Below are 15,188 nucleotides of genomic sequence, written 5' to 3'. Positions count from 1 at the left end.
GAAAGGGGGGGGGATGAAGCATGGAAAGCTTTGAGAGAATCTAGAATTGTGTGTTGTTTGTATGTCCGCAGAAGCCACACAGCATGCCATACTGAATCCATTTGAATAGGGATGGTTCCTATGCATCTTCTGTCATTCAAGTTTCATATTATTTTCAAGGGCTCTGTGATGCCTCCTATGCTGCAGAGAGACAGTATCAACTATTTAATCACCTTTCCTCTCTGCTAGTTTGGCTGCTGTGGTGTCAATGGTCCAGAAGATTTTGAAACGGGACCTCATCTTCGTCCCCTGTATTCACACGATGCAATTCCTGAAGCTTGTTGCCGACGGGAGCTCCAATCTCGTAATGGAGCATTCATCAACAAAGAAGAGTGTCTCAGGGGTAATGATATGTATCAAAACCAACAGGTAAGGGCAACCCAGAAATGGGATTTTAAACTCTTGGGGGCAAAACGTATGGTGTGTGCAAGCACCCAACTTAAAGTCCCTTAATATATATATATATATTTGTGCCAAAACTGATGTAGACCAGGCATCCCCTAACTGCGGCCCTCCAGATGTTTTGGCCTACAACTCCTATGATCCCTAGCTAACAGGACCAGTGGTCAGGGATGATGGGAAATGTAGTCCAAAACATCTGGAGGGCCAATGTTTGGGGATGCCTGGTGTAGACTTTGCCCTTTTCTTTTTCACTCTGGAACAAAAGTGTTCAATGATCTTTCGTGATACTTTCCACAGTCCTTCAGTGTGATTTACTGTTGCCCACATTTTTCAGATGAGGAACTGAGATTGAGAGATGGCAGAAGTAGTGAAGGCAGTCCCTGCTCAGCTCTTTTGGGCAGCTTATTTGTTCCAATAGTTGCAAGGAATATCCTCTTCTTTCTAGTGCCATCTAGGCAAAATCTCTGCTGTTCAAGTTCAGCAGAAGCACAGAGGCTAAGTGATCCATGTAATAATGTACAAGGGGAGAGTGAGTAGTCCTGTGGGCAGGTGTGGTGTGTGTGGTGAGCAAGAGATTATTTTGGAGTAAAGTGCCAAAACATGAGGAAACATGGGCAGGAAATGGAGGGACCCAGAATGGTTGATACAGCTTGGCAACTTGCAGAACCAAGAGTGATGCCATTGGCTTGAGGATTCAGCATTATCGGCATGTAATTTTGTTAAGTTACCTACCCTGATTTGATATTGTAATCTATATCCAAGGCAAGCTGGAGTAGATGCAGGCAGAGCAATCCAAACACAGTCTAGTGGGGTAGGTGTGTGGATGGAATAGAGATGTCCCTCCTCTCAACTCTGGTGACTAAACCAGCCTGCTGCCAAACATGCTGGGTGGGCAGGATGCCCACTAACATTTCCCCCACCAATGGTGGCCAGCGGTAAGTCCCTACATGTTCTGAGGGCAGGGAGAGGGTGGTGCTGAGTTGGACCTTAAGATGTGGTCTTACAGCTGCCATGCATTGGGCCTGGCCTGAAGCTAAGAGATGCACCAGCCCAGAGCTGGCAAAGGGATCAGGCCCTGCCCCCCTGCCTATGTTTTGCTGTTGTTGCTGAGGCTGTGGATACAGGGGTGGCCCAACCTCTGCAGAGCCCTGGTGGTGCACCCTTAAAAGGAATAGATTGTGCAAAATGTTTGAAAACTTGAGATTTTGCCAAGCCAGAGGGACGACGTGAACTTCTTCTAAAGGTGGCAAGTTTTGTGATTTTCATTGCCATAGAATGGAGATGTTGCAGTTCCGCTTCGTCACCATCAACATCATAATTTATTTACACCCCACCCATCTGGATGGGTTTCCCCAGCCACTCTGGGCAGCTCCCAGACGGAATATTAAAAATCACAATAAAACATCCAACATTTAAAACTTCCCTTAACAGGACTGCCTTCAGGATGGTAAAAGTCAGGATGGGAGCACCTCAGAAAACACATACTAGTTGGTCTAGACTCATTCAATATTGTAAAACTAATTAATGACTGTGTCTGGAATTCAAGAACTTGCATTTCCAGAGCTGGGTTGAAAAAGGAAATTCAAGTCCGCTTGTTGAACTTTTTTCCTTTGCAATGCAATGTGTTTGTTCATCTGTTTACATATCTATGCATCCTGTAGAACAGGCATGTCAAACCTGCGGCCCTCCAGATGTTTTGGCCTACAACTCCCATGATCCCTAGCTAGCAGGACCAGTGGTTGGGGAAGATGGGAATTGTAGTCCAAAACATCTGGAGGGCCGCAGGTTTGACATGCCTGCTGTAGAACAAATGGGGTCTCTGTAGTTCTATTTCTGTCAGCCTTGCTGTAACTCCTGGATTATGCTTAGCTGATCAGCTTTTGTGTCCCTATGGGCTATGCTGTCAAAATGAACTTTTAATGGACGCTCCTTTCTCCAGGGATGCTTAAATAGGGACCTGTTATTTTATGTCTTACTAGGTCATCAAAAATGACCCCTGAAACACTTTGACTATGAGTTCATGGCAGTTTCTTCCTTCCTAGGGCTGCTACACTGTGATACTTAACTCCTTTGAAACGTACGTGTACCTTGCAGGAGCTCTTGCCATCGGCGTATTAGCCATCGAGGTATAGTGGAGGTTTCATTATTACTTTTTTAAAAGAATTTGCATACCTTTTAATTGTAAATTAAACCTGAAAGCAGTTTGAGTTGGTACGCTAAACACCATAAATCATGTGGTTTCATTTTTGTAGGCTTCCCACCACATCTTCCTGTCTAATTTAGTTGTATATTATCTGTAGTAGTTTAAAAGTGGAAGAATTTATTTGAAGGGAGAAAATATAATCAGACACTGCCCTCTGCTGTTGGGCATAGTGTAAACAATAGATGCATCAGACATGACGAACTTGCTCATTCTGAATTCGCATCAAAAATGAATTCAAGGGGTTTTATTTACCCGAAATTGTAAAATCAAAATAAATATATTTACTTATTAATTTTGAAAGTTATTCATATGTTTGATAGTATGCCAGCAAAGAGGACTTTTAAATGTATTTTTTTAATAAGCCAATGATATTGGCCAATGCTGTACAGTTCAGCAGAACAATAAAAGGATATTGACTGCTTGTATATAATGCTAAAGCCAAGCTCTGGTTCGCTTTAAATTCCATATGCTAAGTAATGTGCTGACACACACAACATTATTATTATTATTATTATTATTATTATTATTATTATTATTATTATTATACCCCACCCATCTGCCTGGGTTTCCCCAGCCACTCTGGGCAGCTTACAACTTGAATAATCTCACTTCATCCCTCCATTAGCTCTGTTTGGGAAATAAACCACAGACGGGCTGAATTAACATTGCAACCATGCTAATGTTCCATGGTTTGTTTCTCCCAAACCAACCATGGTTGGGAAGCCAAGAACAAACCAAGTTTGTTTATGGTTGCTTTGGAGGCAGAGAAATCACATGGACAGCTTTAGATGCAACACTAAGCCAACTGTTCCATAGTTTGTCCCTTTTTCCAGCTAGGGGAGCTGAGCAGGTGCACTTAAACTGCAAGTGCACATTAGTTCAAACAAACCCTACAGCTTGGCTTAATGTTACATGTCTACACATCTGTGTTGTGCTCAGAATTCCCCAGTTAAGGTGCCCTTTTGGGGCCCAAAGCATATTTGACTTTGTGCCCCCCAAGCTTGTTTTGTGCTGTGCTTGCTTTGAGCGCTGGACCACAGCTGAGACTGGTCAAGGCTTTCTATTTTAACTGGCTGTTTTGTCTCATTTCTAACTTCTTCTCAGCTGTTTGCCATGATCTTTGCCATGTGCCTCTTTCGAGGGATCCAGTAGAAAGCTTTCCATGACCAGCTGAGCATATTCCGACTACACGCTTTGAAGAAAGGAAAGAGAGAAGATGAACTTTTGTTTTTTCGCTAACAAAGTGGGGGGGAAAGGACTGTAATATATGAATGACCAAAAGGATTGTACTTCAGGGGCTGGAACTTTGAGGTGCTGTGCACTATGTTGTCGTTTCCCAGGACCGTCATTCATCAGAAGCCACACACTCTGGGTTGCACTAGGGGCCTACAAGACAGGAAGGGAGTGAGTTCTGGTGGTCTCCATGAAGCAGGATGCCGCGTGGGACTCACATCTTTAACATGATTGTGCTACATCAATTGGTGAGAAAGTGAAGGATCCACCCCACCCCCCCAAAATATAAGTAGGATCTGGATTTAGCATCCAAAGGGAACTGCTCAGCCAAAGCATTGTGACGTACACAGGTCAGGCCAGTTTTAAACAACAGTCCTCAGTCAAGATGGGCAGAAAACTATCACCTGAAATATCAAGATGCTTCAAGCTTTCTTGTGTCGCAAGGAATTGATAAGTTCCTTCACCTGGAAACATACAGGAGGAGCTGAGCCTGCTGTGTTGGACAATAGCAGAAGAGGCATCCTTTTCAAGTCCAGGCGGAGGATGGAATGAAATCAGAAGTTTAATGCATACCTTTTCTTTGTCCTAATGGATTTTCCGTTCAGTATTCGGGGGGGGGGGAGAGACTAAGGCAGTTCTACAGCAGACTCCCTCACCGTTTTTTAATTTAAAAAAAGTGTTCTCATCTGTAATTGTTGGTGCTGTCTCCCGTAAGGAGAAATAATTATTTGTTTTGTTTTTAAAGCTTCTGAATGTTTTGTCACCACCATGTTGCGTGCAAATTATGTTGCCTAGTTTGGCCTTTTGTAGCAAATGATTAGCTTCTTGTCTTCATGTTTCAGTGTGTGCCTTTCAGCTGTGTGGAAAAAAAAATATCTCCCAAACGGCAATGGAAGCAGTTGTCCTTTGCACAGTTTCATTTGTGACTCTTTTACATTGCTTATGTTCTGAGCAATTCTCACTCAGTACTTCCCATGAGTTAAGAAAAGTGTGGTGTAGTGGTTAAGAGCGGTAGACTTGTAACCTGGTGAACCGGATTCGTGTCTCAGCTCCTCCACATGCAGCTGCTGGGTGACCTTGGGCTAGTCACACTTCTCTGAAGTCTCTCAGCCCCACTCACCTCACAGGGTGTTTGTTGTGGGAGAGGAAGGGAAAGGAGAATGTTAGCCACTTTGAGACTCCTTAGGGTAGTGATAAAGCGGGATATCAAATCCAAAAACCTAAATGGAATGGCATATGCTCTGACCTGAATCTCTCCCATCTTTGCTGCCAGAGATGCAGGTGAGTTGTTAAGACCATAATGAAAGTAATATGGTGAACAAGTGGCTTATGGAGACACAAACTGGCAAAGGAATATATGTGGCACCCAGAAGCAGCAGTAGGCAACTGGCAAAAGGACTGGGATATGGTGATACCACATAGCGTGAGAGTTTGAGAAAGGCAACTAGTGAGGTATACTGGGAAGCACATCGATGAGCATTTATCTCAGAAACAGTGGAGCTTGCCCCACTTGAGGCAAGCAATGAGAAAATGCTTTAAATATATATATAATGAATCTCTGCCTAACAAATGACTTCAAATGCTGACTTGAATCTTCGTGTGATCCTTGACAATCTCTCCCATAAAAGGTATGGTTTTCATTTGAATTTAGTTAAATTCTGCAAGTTGTAGAGTGAGGAAAATGCGCAGCACAACTGAAAACAAATGTAACAGTGTTGTTTGCTCCAGCTGGCACCAGCTACCCAGAAACCCTTTAAGGATTTGTCTCCTCTGACGTTTAAAGTGAGCATGGTCAGCATGGCAATCATGGCAGACAAGGCAAAAACTTCTTAAGCTATACCCAGGAAGAGGGTGCAGTGCCAAGTGGGCGAGACCACTGCTCCCGACCTCTCACTTGGGTCTGAAGAGGAGATTGTGAGCATTTTTCGCTGAACACTTTTTGCAGTCCTCCCTACCCTCTGGAACGGTGTGTTTTCAACATTTCTAATCACCAAGAGGGCTGAATGTTCAACTGAGCATGCTTACAATCCCTGCTCCAGAGTTATTTTCTCACTGTGGAAAGAAGTTCGGGATGAAGCAACGTGCACAACCCCACCCCCTCTCTGCCATTGAGCTTAAGGACACCTGCAGAGAGCTTATGGCAACTTGAGTCTAGTTTCCAGACATCACTGTCCTCTTTTAAAAATTCCATTGCTGTGGCCTGTGTTCTCCCTTACGGAGACATTTTCTATCTCTTGCTCGCAATTGGTTTTCTCTTGCCTGCTTTCTTCATTTTCCCTGTTTCTTTAAAGCAGTCATCTGCACAGCCGTCATTTTTGGTAAAGATAGCACGAACAGCTTCAGAGCATTGTGGAAACTGTTGCTGAGATGGTCCCTGCCTGGCTAGTACTTCAGTAGTATCTGTGGCAACTGCAGATCACCACTAAGGGCTCACCCAGACTTCCTTTTGTGCTGCTTTTCTAGGCATAGCTCTGCACTTTAAAGCTCTGTGTCAGAACACTTTATTATTATTATTTTTCTCTAGTGCTTTCCCTGTGAAAACCTGCTCTTTACAGCTGAAACAGAGCAAACAGCAATCTGCTAAAAACCTGAATTGCCATTTGTTCTGAAGCAGAAGAAAGTGTGGGGAAACCAGGTCAAAGAAAAAAAAGCTTGAAAGTATGGATTTGTGCCTACAAAGCACAGGGCAAAAGGTCAGTGTGAATGAGCCCCAACACTGGGAAGGAACCATTTGAGGGAGTAAGGAGAGTGTTGTGTTCATTTTCTTGAACACAAGACTTCAAATAAAAAATATTTGCACTTTCATGGTGTAAAAGGAACAATCCTTTATCTGTTTGATTTTGCGGCTCTTGGGGAACCCAGCCATAGCCCCCTCCTGCAGGTTATTTACTTGTTATCTGGGCTGTGTTATGGAAAAGAACTCTCTTAGCCAAATCTCTAAACACACTTTGAGGAAGCTCTGTTGACTCCATTGCAACTGACTTCCTCATTTTAGCATTGCGGGGTTAGTTAGGCTGCAAGCCTGAATACCAGTGGCGTGCAGTAAAACATTTTCGCGGGGGAATGTTTAGGGCCAGAAGCACCAGCTTGCAAGGGCAATTGGAGGGACCGATGTCCTGATGTCACTGTGAGCATCACACCGTCCTCCCTAAGCTGCGCAGAAGCTCCCTGGGCTTCAGGAAGAATGCTACCAGGGAAACATTTAGGGGACTAACCCAGTCACCCTAGTCCACACAACTGCTGAATACTTGGAAGTTAATTAACTTCCCATTTGAAACATGAACTTCCAAGAAATTGAAAGCCTAACACTGGATTCTCAGTGCTGTTCAAGCAGAGACCAGCACTGACTGGGTCCATCTAGCTCAGGCATCCCCAAACTGCGGCTCTCCAGATGTTTTGGCCTACAACTCCCATGATCCCTAGCTAAGAGGGCCAGTGGTCAGGGATGATGGGAATTGTAGTCCAAAACATCTGGAGCAGTGTTTCTCAACCAGTGTGCCTCCAGATGTTTTGGGACTACAACTCCCATCATCCCTAGCTAGCAAGACCAGTGGTCAGGAATGATGGGAGTTGTAGTCCCCAAACATCTGGAGGCACACTGGTTGAGAAACACTGGTCTGGAGGGCCGAAGTGACTGTGAGCAGTTGAGGTCTTGCACAACTCCTAAGCTTTGAAATGGAACTTGCAAAGAGAGAGAGCTTCACCCTCAAGTTTATGTCTGTAATCTGATTTTGTGAACCTAGATCCACTCGGTCCCGCCCCCCCCATCTGTTGTCACTGTTGCAAGTGCCTGGGAAATGGGCCACTTGAAGTAAATGTTGAAATCTATTTTAAATGTTCCTTTTATTAGAAACCTAGAACTAATTTAACTTGTATTCCCTATTGTAATGCTTTTTTTATATTGAAAGGGTTTTTGTAACATAAAACAGAACACTACGCTGAAGCAATTCTGCACAGTTTCGATGTGCATTTCTTTAGGAAAATAAAAATAAAAAGACAAAAATAAAGACACTATGATACCAAAAATGGCTTCACTTTTTACATTTTAAAAAACACACCTGCTATCTCTTTCTCACAGGAGTGATAAAGCCTTCCTAAAGCCCAAACAGCGAACACTAGTTCTAGCTAGGAGGATCTATATCAATCATGAAAAATGCAGGTATTTTCCAAACCTCTGCTGACTTTCAAGAAGCCTTTTTGATTTTCAGGGGTGACGTCTAGATGCAGTATGTTACAGGAGGCATTAAAGTCAGGTTGCTTACTGGGTAAGATGCTTTGAGCATATTACACTGAGCCTGGCCTGACTACACTGGCTGTTGGTTAGTTTCCGGGCCTAATTGGTTTTGACCTATAAAGCCTTAAATGTCTCAGGACAGCAATACCTCAAGAACCGCCTCTCCCCAGATATACCAATCTGGACTTCATGGTCCAGATGTACCTCCCCCATGAGAGATCTGGAGGGTGGCACCACAGCAATTGGCCTTTTCTGGGGGGGGGCTTCCTGTCAGTGGAATACTCACCCCAAGGATGCTTGCTTGGCACCTTCATTATGTATCTTTAGGCAGCAAGTGAAAATATTTGTCTTCAACCAAGCCTTAAGGCTGATTAACTTTCTTTGGCTTGTTTTTCCTTTTATTATGTATTTTCTCTTTTCTCTCTGTAGTTTTAATGTAAACCACCCAGTGATCTTCAGCTGAAGGGCAGTATACAAATTTAATAGCTAATGAACTAAACTAATAAAATCCACAATGGAACTTTTTTTTTCAATGAATCCGGGGACACTTTTCAACTTCCTACTAAATAGATGGATTTTGTCAAGGGACTGATTTGTAAATCCGGGGACTGTCCCCGGGAAACGGGGATGTCTGGTAATCTTAACTTTAGGGCTGCACAATTAGTGGATTAAAGAATTCTGTTGCCCTAGTGAATCCACCCCTCTTTTTTTTTTTAAAAAAAACCCACTTTTTGTTGTTTGGCAAGTGGCATGGTAATGCCTTTGAAAGGGTGGGATGACTGACTGACCGACCAATGGGGAAGATGTGTACATTCACCAAACAGATCACCTCAAAAGCTTCATTAGCTTTGGAAATAGTTTAGGTACGTCTGTTGCTTTGCAAGCACTGCTTTGCTAATCTGTTCCTATTGTAATAGGAATGCAGCTGGGCTACTGTCACTCATTTCCTTATTTACCTGCTTCTGCTCATCAGTCCTGTTGAACTTCATCAGGCTTATTTCTGAGATACGTCGCAGGATTGCACTGTAAGTAACTATGTAGAAGACATTCAGAATGCTGGGAGTTTTAACAGGTACAAGGTGAATTATGAATAATATTTGGTTGGGAATCCCCCTCCCTCCCACAGATATATATACCTGGATGCAAGCATTTTCAGGTACAGGATTCATAACGAAGACTCTGTGATAAGCCATTCGTAAATTTGGACCTATGCCTCAAAAAAAATATGCACAGTGTTACAAAGTCATGTTTGATTTTGAGAAAGGTAGCATGAACACTAACCATGTGAATTTTATGTATAGGATAACTGGTGAAATGAGACTTGTGCAGGGACATGCAAGCAGTATGTGGCTGCAGCTGCTTTTGGTCTCTGTTTTGAGCATCCAGTCTTCGCAGTGGTAGACTGTTGTTGCTAATGTAAGACTAGCTATCAACTTAGGTTTGATGCAACTGGCATCCACCTCAAATGCCGCATGGCAGCAGAGGTTAAAAGCCACATTACTAGAGCGAGTATCACAATCCCATATAACGTCTTTTTAGTTCTCTTGTTTGCAAAAGAATGCAGAATTTTTCTAAGGGGGTCAGCTGTTGAGGTGTGGGTTGGGAAAGAGGAACACACCCCTATTGCTGAAGCATGTGGGAGAATACTTCTTCAACTGAGGCACCCACTGAGGTAGAATGAAATAAACTAGATATGCAGCTGAATGGACAAAGAAATGCCCTGTTCATTAATGGCATTAGCATGGGGATTGGGGAGGGGTTTGTTGCTGTAGATAGTCCTCCTTCAGTATGGAATATGGAATCCCAGCTAGTCATGCTGTGAAATAGTGCCCCCCCCAGTACTGGGCAAAGCAGTGACCACTGGTCTGGGGAAATGTTCCCACCCTGCTTTTGTTGGTTGGGGACATGGCACTACATGATTCCCACATGGCTGAGATCATGTAGGGAAGAAGCCCTTTCAAGCTTTAAAAAAGCTATAAAGCTACAACTGATCAGAGGAACAATAGCAGGGAACAGATGTGGAAACCATGCAAGTGAAACCACATTTCTGCAAACGATTAAAAGGCCCCCCACAAAAAACCCACTTTAGTAGCAGCAAATTAATCCTCACAGGGCGAAGCTATACAAAAGTTAATAAAAGGGAGTTTATAGGAGATCCAGATTGAGAGAGCTGCTACCATTCAAGGGAGATAGAGCACATTTGCTCCCTTAATGTGCTCTATCTCCCTTGAATGGTAGCAGCTCTCTCAATCTGGGTCACAGTCACAGTGGATTCAAAGTAGCTACCTTCCTTGTATGCAAAGTCTTTTAACACTTCTGGGATTGCTTTGGCTGCTTTTCTTTGAAATAGAGATCAAGGCCAGTTGCATGAGGGAGGAAGGTAGCATGCAGCTATGAAAAGCAACAGGTTTCCATGAGCAACAGGATTCCACGGGGGGGGGGGGATCTCTTGTGTTAAGGTGGCCTCATGTAAATAATGTGCTCTACTACTGAGCAATGGCCTCTTCTATTCTGTATGAAACTCATATCCATGTCTGCTGCAGCCACAAATACAAGAACATGCCTAAGGTAATAGCCCTACAAGGCCAGGTATCCACTATTGGTGTGACTTGTTGACTATCCCAAGGTGAATTTTGGTCAAAGGGTCAAGTGAAAGCAGGTGTGACTTTACTGCTGATTTTGTTTTGTTTTTCAAATGCCAATTGTATAAACAATTGGGACCAGAAAGTAGACCAAAAAGTTGCAATTTAGAAGCAGTTATGGTTCCTCCTTCCCCCATCTCAACTCATGATTTTTGGACATCAGGTGAAAGAAACTCCAAAAAGGCTCCTCTTTCTGCAGTCCAGTCATCTTCAAAATAGGCCCAGCCCGAGTCCCAGACCCTCCTTGATGCAAAATGCTCAAAGCCAGGCAGCAACTGCTGAAAACCATACTTATTTCACATAGTGTACATACAGACGAAAGAACTGAGAGTGACACTTAAAACTAGCATTAACAAAATTGCTCAGGTTGGAGGAGTTAAACCTCACGCTGGACCACTAGGCACCATTACCCTGGGGTTCTAAAGTCTACACTTGCATGATCAACATGGATATTCAGTTCAAATAGTCTTTGAGGACCCACTTGATGCGGCCTCAAACTGCAACACTCATGGTAGTCCAAGTTCATGCAGACGTTTGATGCCAAAAGAAGGTAAAGGAAGTCTTCGGGAGACCACTGCAGCCAAAAGACGGTGCATGTTGCCAACAGTCCATGAAGGGTCCCTGTGACTTTCCGAGTACATTTTCTTCTTGTTGCTGAAGGTGTGAGGATGTTGTCTCAGTCTCAAAAGGGTAAAGTGTTCCCATGCAGGTACTGCAGTCCTGGCACAAAGGTGGATACACAGGCACCTATCCTAGATTTGCTGCATCCACTTCAAAATGGCTGGTCGACACACCTGTCCTGACAAACAGCCTTTAAATCCACAACCAATACAGAATTCCTCCTGTCTCAGTTCAAGAGGAGTACAAAATGCAAAGACTATACTGTGAGGTGTATCTATGGAGGACTGAGATTTGAAACTTCATTGCATTTATCAAAAGCTTTAAAAATGGGGAAATGCTAGAGCAGAGCCCAAAGTAATAAATAAGACTGTGGTCTGTAGGAGGATGGTAAACACTTCCTAATTATATTTGAAATCCCAACGAGGGTAGGGGGTGGGGGGAAGAGAAGGAGAGATTTCAAACTTTGGTCTGTTTGCCTATTTGGGAAAGATTCATTGGCACACCGAGAGAAACATCCTTCAACATCAAAACTATACTAGTCTCTCCAACATCATTATTCACACTGAGATTGAGGCAGGAGATATCAATGAAATATATTCATTGCTTTAATTTTGGTTAAGAATGAAATGCTAATAGTCGGAATGCCTCAGATGTTTGGGATGGGTTACCCATCGCTACTGGCAAACATTACACAGGCCACCAGACATGGAGACCACCACAGATCCCACTCTCTAGCACAGCCAGTGAGTTCAGGAGACTTTGCAGCCCTATGGCAGCCTCTTCCTCACACCAAGCAGGCACCTGATGTGCAAACATGCCTCTGGGCCCAGACTCATATCCGTAACTCACAATATGGTAAAAGTAAGCAATTCAGTTGGGGTAGAACCCTGTGGAAAGTGACAGAGGAACCAGATGTACACAGCCTCTTGCACTGCTAATCTATTTCACAGAAGGCTAGAAGGACCACCACAATCGGGGAGTGGGGGGGGGGAGGCTAATACACGTCATTCCAGCATATGCACTGAACTAGTCTAGCAAGTACATGCAACCACTTTTGTATCATGGCCTTTTCCTGCAGTTTTCTTGGTTACTCAATTTAGGAATGTGTTCCCACAAAAGTATAGTATAGTATTTTCCTTTTGAACGGGCTGGTGCCTGGTAGCAATTAAACCATAGAGTGCAGAAGTGGCTAACCCCTGGGCCTTCCAGATGTGGCTGGACTACAACTTACACTATCCCTCACGGTTGGCCATGCTGGCAGAGGCTGGCTGCAGCTGAAGCTCCAACATAATCTGGAGGGCCACGTCTTGCCCACTTCTGTTCAAGTGTATTACTGTGTGTTGCCATTTTTTTTGTAAACAAGAGATTGTGTGAACTCACGGTTTCCTTATTGGTCCCTTGCCCCATTTCCTTTCTAACAGACTCCATCCAGAATCATCTGAAGGCATTTTTTGTAACATTTAGAACTAAAAAGGCCAACAGAATAAACCAACAGGAAGAGTGGTGGTAGGGTTGGGGGGCGGGGAGATACCCCACAAAACAAAGAGGCAGCAATAGCCAAATCTGATATTTTTTCAAGAACTCCTTCAAAAATCAGCTGGAATCATTTTTTAAAATTACTACAGCAAATGCTCTCTTTTTTTAAAAAAAAAGAATAGGTTGCATTCATAACAAGGACATCACTACCTAAGGAATCTCTTCAGGTTACTGACTTCCAACGTCCTAGAAGATAAGGAAAATATGGCCCTTTTGAGCCCTTTATATGGCAAGTCCCCAGCACACATTTCAACCGAAGGGAATGCTACCAAAAGCCCCAACAGCAGATTGCCAGTTGCAGAGAAAAGATTCCCAATTCGTCCCCTGTACACAGGAGCTGATATCACTTTCTTTGCCCTTTGAATGTCGTTTTGAAATGATGCTGTTTCCGCGAGTGTATATTTTGATCATGTATCACTGCCTAGATTCACAGAGGAGAATGGCTACAAATAGCTAATCTTGCCCACCCACATCCCTGAATCTCCTGCCTTATCTCTGTTTTCATGGCCTCTTCCCATGGAGTCATCTTGAACTCTCCTCTTCCACCTCCAGTGTGGTGGCAACAACAGCACTGGATTTATTTATACATTGATGCATGCCGTAAGGAAGTCTGGTGGTTGTTTTTTTAAAAAAAAAGAAAGAGAGAAAAAAAGCCCCACAAAAATGAGCAAAAGGAATGCAGAAATTATGACAGCCCCCTCTCTGCACCAGCCCTCAGCAGTCGTGGAAGTTAGACTTTCTTGGGTCTGCGTCCAAGTTGGTAATAATAATAAAAGCTGATAAGTACAAAGAGGACCCGACTGATGAGGAGCAGTGTGGCTCCCGTGGACCCCCGGCCGCTCTCAACCAGGGTGATGCTGGTGACTGAAAGAGAGAGAAAAGGAGGTTGGAAGAAAAGAAAGACACGTTTTCAACTCCGTTGCCTACCCCCTAGAACACCTCTTGAGAAAACAGGAAAAGGTCACTTCGTGCCTACTCTAGCAGAACCTGGATGCTTCGGTTGCAGTTAGAACCGCAGTTTGTTGCTCCTATGAAGCAGTGTCTATTTGGCTCTGAGTGCTGCTGCCCTCAGGCCCCGCTTGCAGGCTTCCCAAAGGTATCTGGTTGGCTGCTGTGAGAGCAGGATGCCGGCGGCTGAATCCAGCAGGCTCTTCCTACCTTCTTGACTTTAACTTAACAGAGAAACAGAGCTGGGGTGCTTGTTTTTGGTGAGAGATGGGTGCTGGAGTGGTTAAGACCTTGCTGAATGACACCATCCCACTTCACATGAGCTACTGATGCCACAGAAAGGCATTTTGTGGCATGGGTTCCCTGCAGCAGCAGCCTTAAGAGTGCAACCTATGACACATGTTTTCAACATGTTTCCCCTTTAAAAAATCAGGCATGCAACCGAAGCAGCCACGAGATTTTACTTGGTACTCAAGGGCTAAGTTGCGATCTGTTGCACTCTGGCAAGTAGAATCTAATTACATTCCAGAAAATTCAGGTTCCACAATTAAACTGAATTTAGCACCCTTACTTCCCCCTCCCTCCCTGAAAGTACCGTTTGCATCATGTGAATCCCAATTTGTTTTGTTTCCACATGCTTCCATGGCACAGTTTTATTGGTTTTGCATTGTATTTTTGTTTTAAATAACTTCTAAATGACACAGCTGAGAAGACCAAGAAAACCAACTGGGAAAAGGCTTGCAATTCAGAAAAGTCTTAATGCAGAGCCATCCAAGGAGAGACATGTCAGTAGCATTCACCGTTCCCCGTTTTTGCTTGTTACAGGATCTCTAACCTGGGTCCTTGGTATGCATGTGTCTGAATACACCCCATCTTTTGTGTGTTATGACTGAGGGTTAGAGTGCTAAGTTGAGCTATGGCTTCACTTCTATTTCTACCCACCTCTTTCTACGGTTTCTCTCTTCTGAAGGACAAGAAATATTCCAGCTTCACAATATTAATTTTTAGGAACAAAAGCTTTGAACTTTCATGTTTGGTCTGAATGTTTAGTCCTTGTATGCTTGCATTCTCCTTTTGCAAAGAAAGGCCTGTGTGTCTTGGGCCTGACCAACCTCAGCATGACACCGCACACCGTGTATCGAAGTTTCCCTTCTACAGTGAAAGCAAAGGGAGAGCACATGCCTGTGACCATAAAGAGGCATATTTACCCAAGAACTGTACTCCAAAGTAACATGCTTCTGTCAGCAGAGTCCAACGCATTATGATCTTCTCAGCTGTGTACAAGGCATTCCACATGATGAGGGAGATACCTAAAGGTGATTGGAGGGAA

General features: G+C 43.8%; 2 protein-coding genes across 5 annotated transcripts in view; one reads left to right on the top strand and one right to left on the bottom strand.

The window, feature by feature from the left end:
• Positions 1 to 7,904, top strand: part of TSPAN18 (tetraspanin 18) — a 157,455-nt gene extending 149,551 nt beyond the window's left edge. For all 3 annotated transcript variants that reach the window (XM_035115894.2, XM_035115880.2, XM_035115886.2), the window contains 3 exons: positions 229 to 408; positions 2,484 to 2,567; positions 3,749 to 7,904. In XM_035115894.2, coding sequence (XP_034971785.1) covers positions 229 to 408; positions 2,484 to 2,567; positions 3,749 to 3,796 — 312 coding nt within the window. In that variant the 3' untranslated portion in view covers positions 3,797 to 7,904. The remainder of the gene's footprint in view (positions 1 to 228; positions 409 to 2,483; positions 2,568 to 3,748) is intronic.
• Positions 1 to 15,188, bottom strand: part of TP53I11 (tumor protein p53 inducible protein 11) — a 92,866-nt gene that overhangs the window by 26,604 nt on the left and 51,074 nt on the right. Inside the window, exons 6-7 of one of the 2 annotated variants that reach the window (XR_009557594.1) lie at positions 15,067 to 15,168; positions 12,053 to 13,774 (exon numbers count right to left, since the gene is read on the bottom strand). Coding sequence is in view for 1 of the 2 variants with exons in the window: in XM_035115860.2 (XP_034971751.1) it covers positions 13,641 to 13,774; positions 15,067 to 15,168 (236 nt within the window). In the remaining variant the exon portion in view is untranslated. Of the gene's footprint in view, positions 1 to 11,029; positions 13,775 to 15,066; positions 15,169 to 15,188 lie in introns of those variants that run through there. The other variant, XM_035115860.2, reaches the window with a different exon arrangement.

Source organism: Zootoca vivipara, chromosome 1, assembly GCF_963506605.1.
Source record: "Zootoca vivipara chromosome 1, rZooViv1.1, whole genome shotgun sequence".
NCBI classification, from domain to species: Eukaryota; Metazoa; Chordata; class Lepidosauria; order Squamata; family Lacertidae; genus Zootoca; species Zootoca vivipara.
This window is presented reverse-complemented; position numbering and strand designations above follow the sequence as displayed.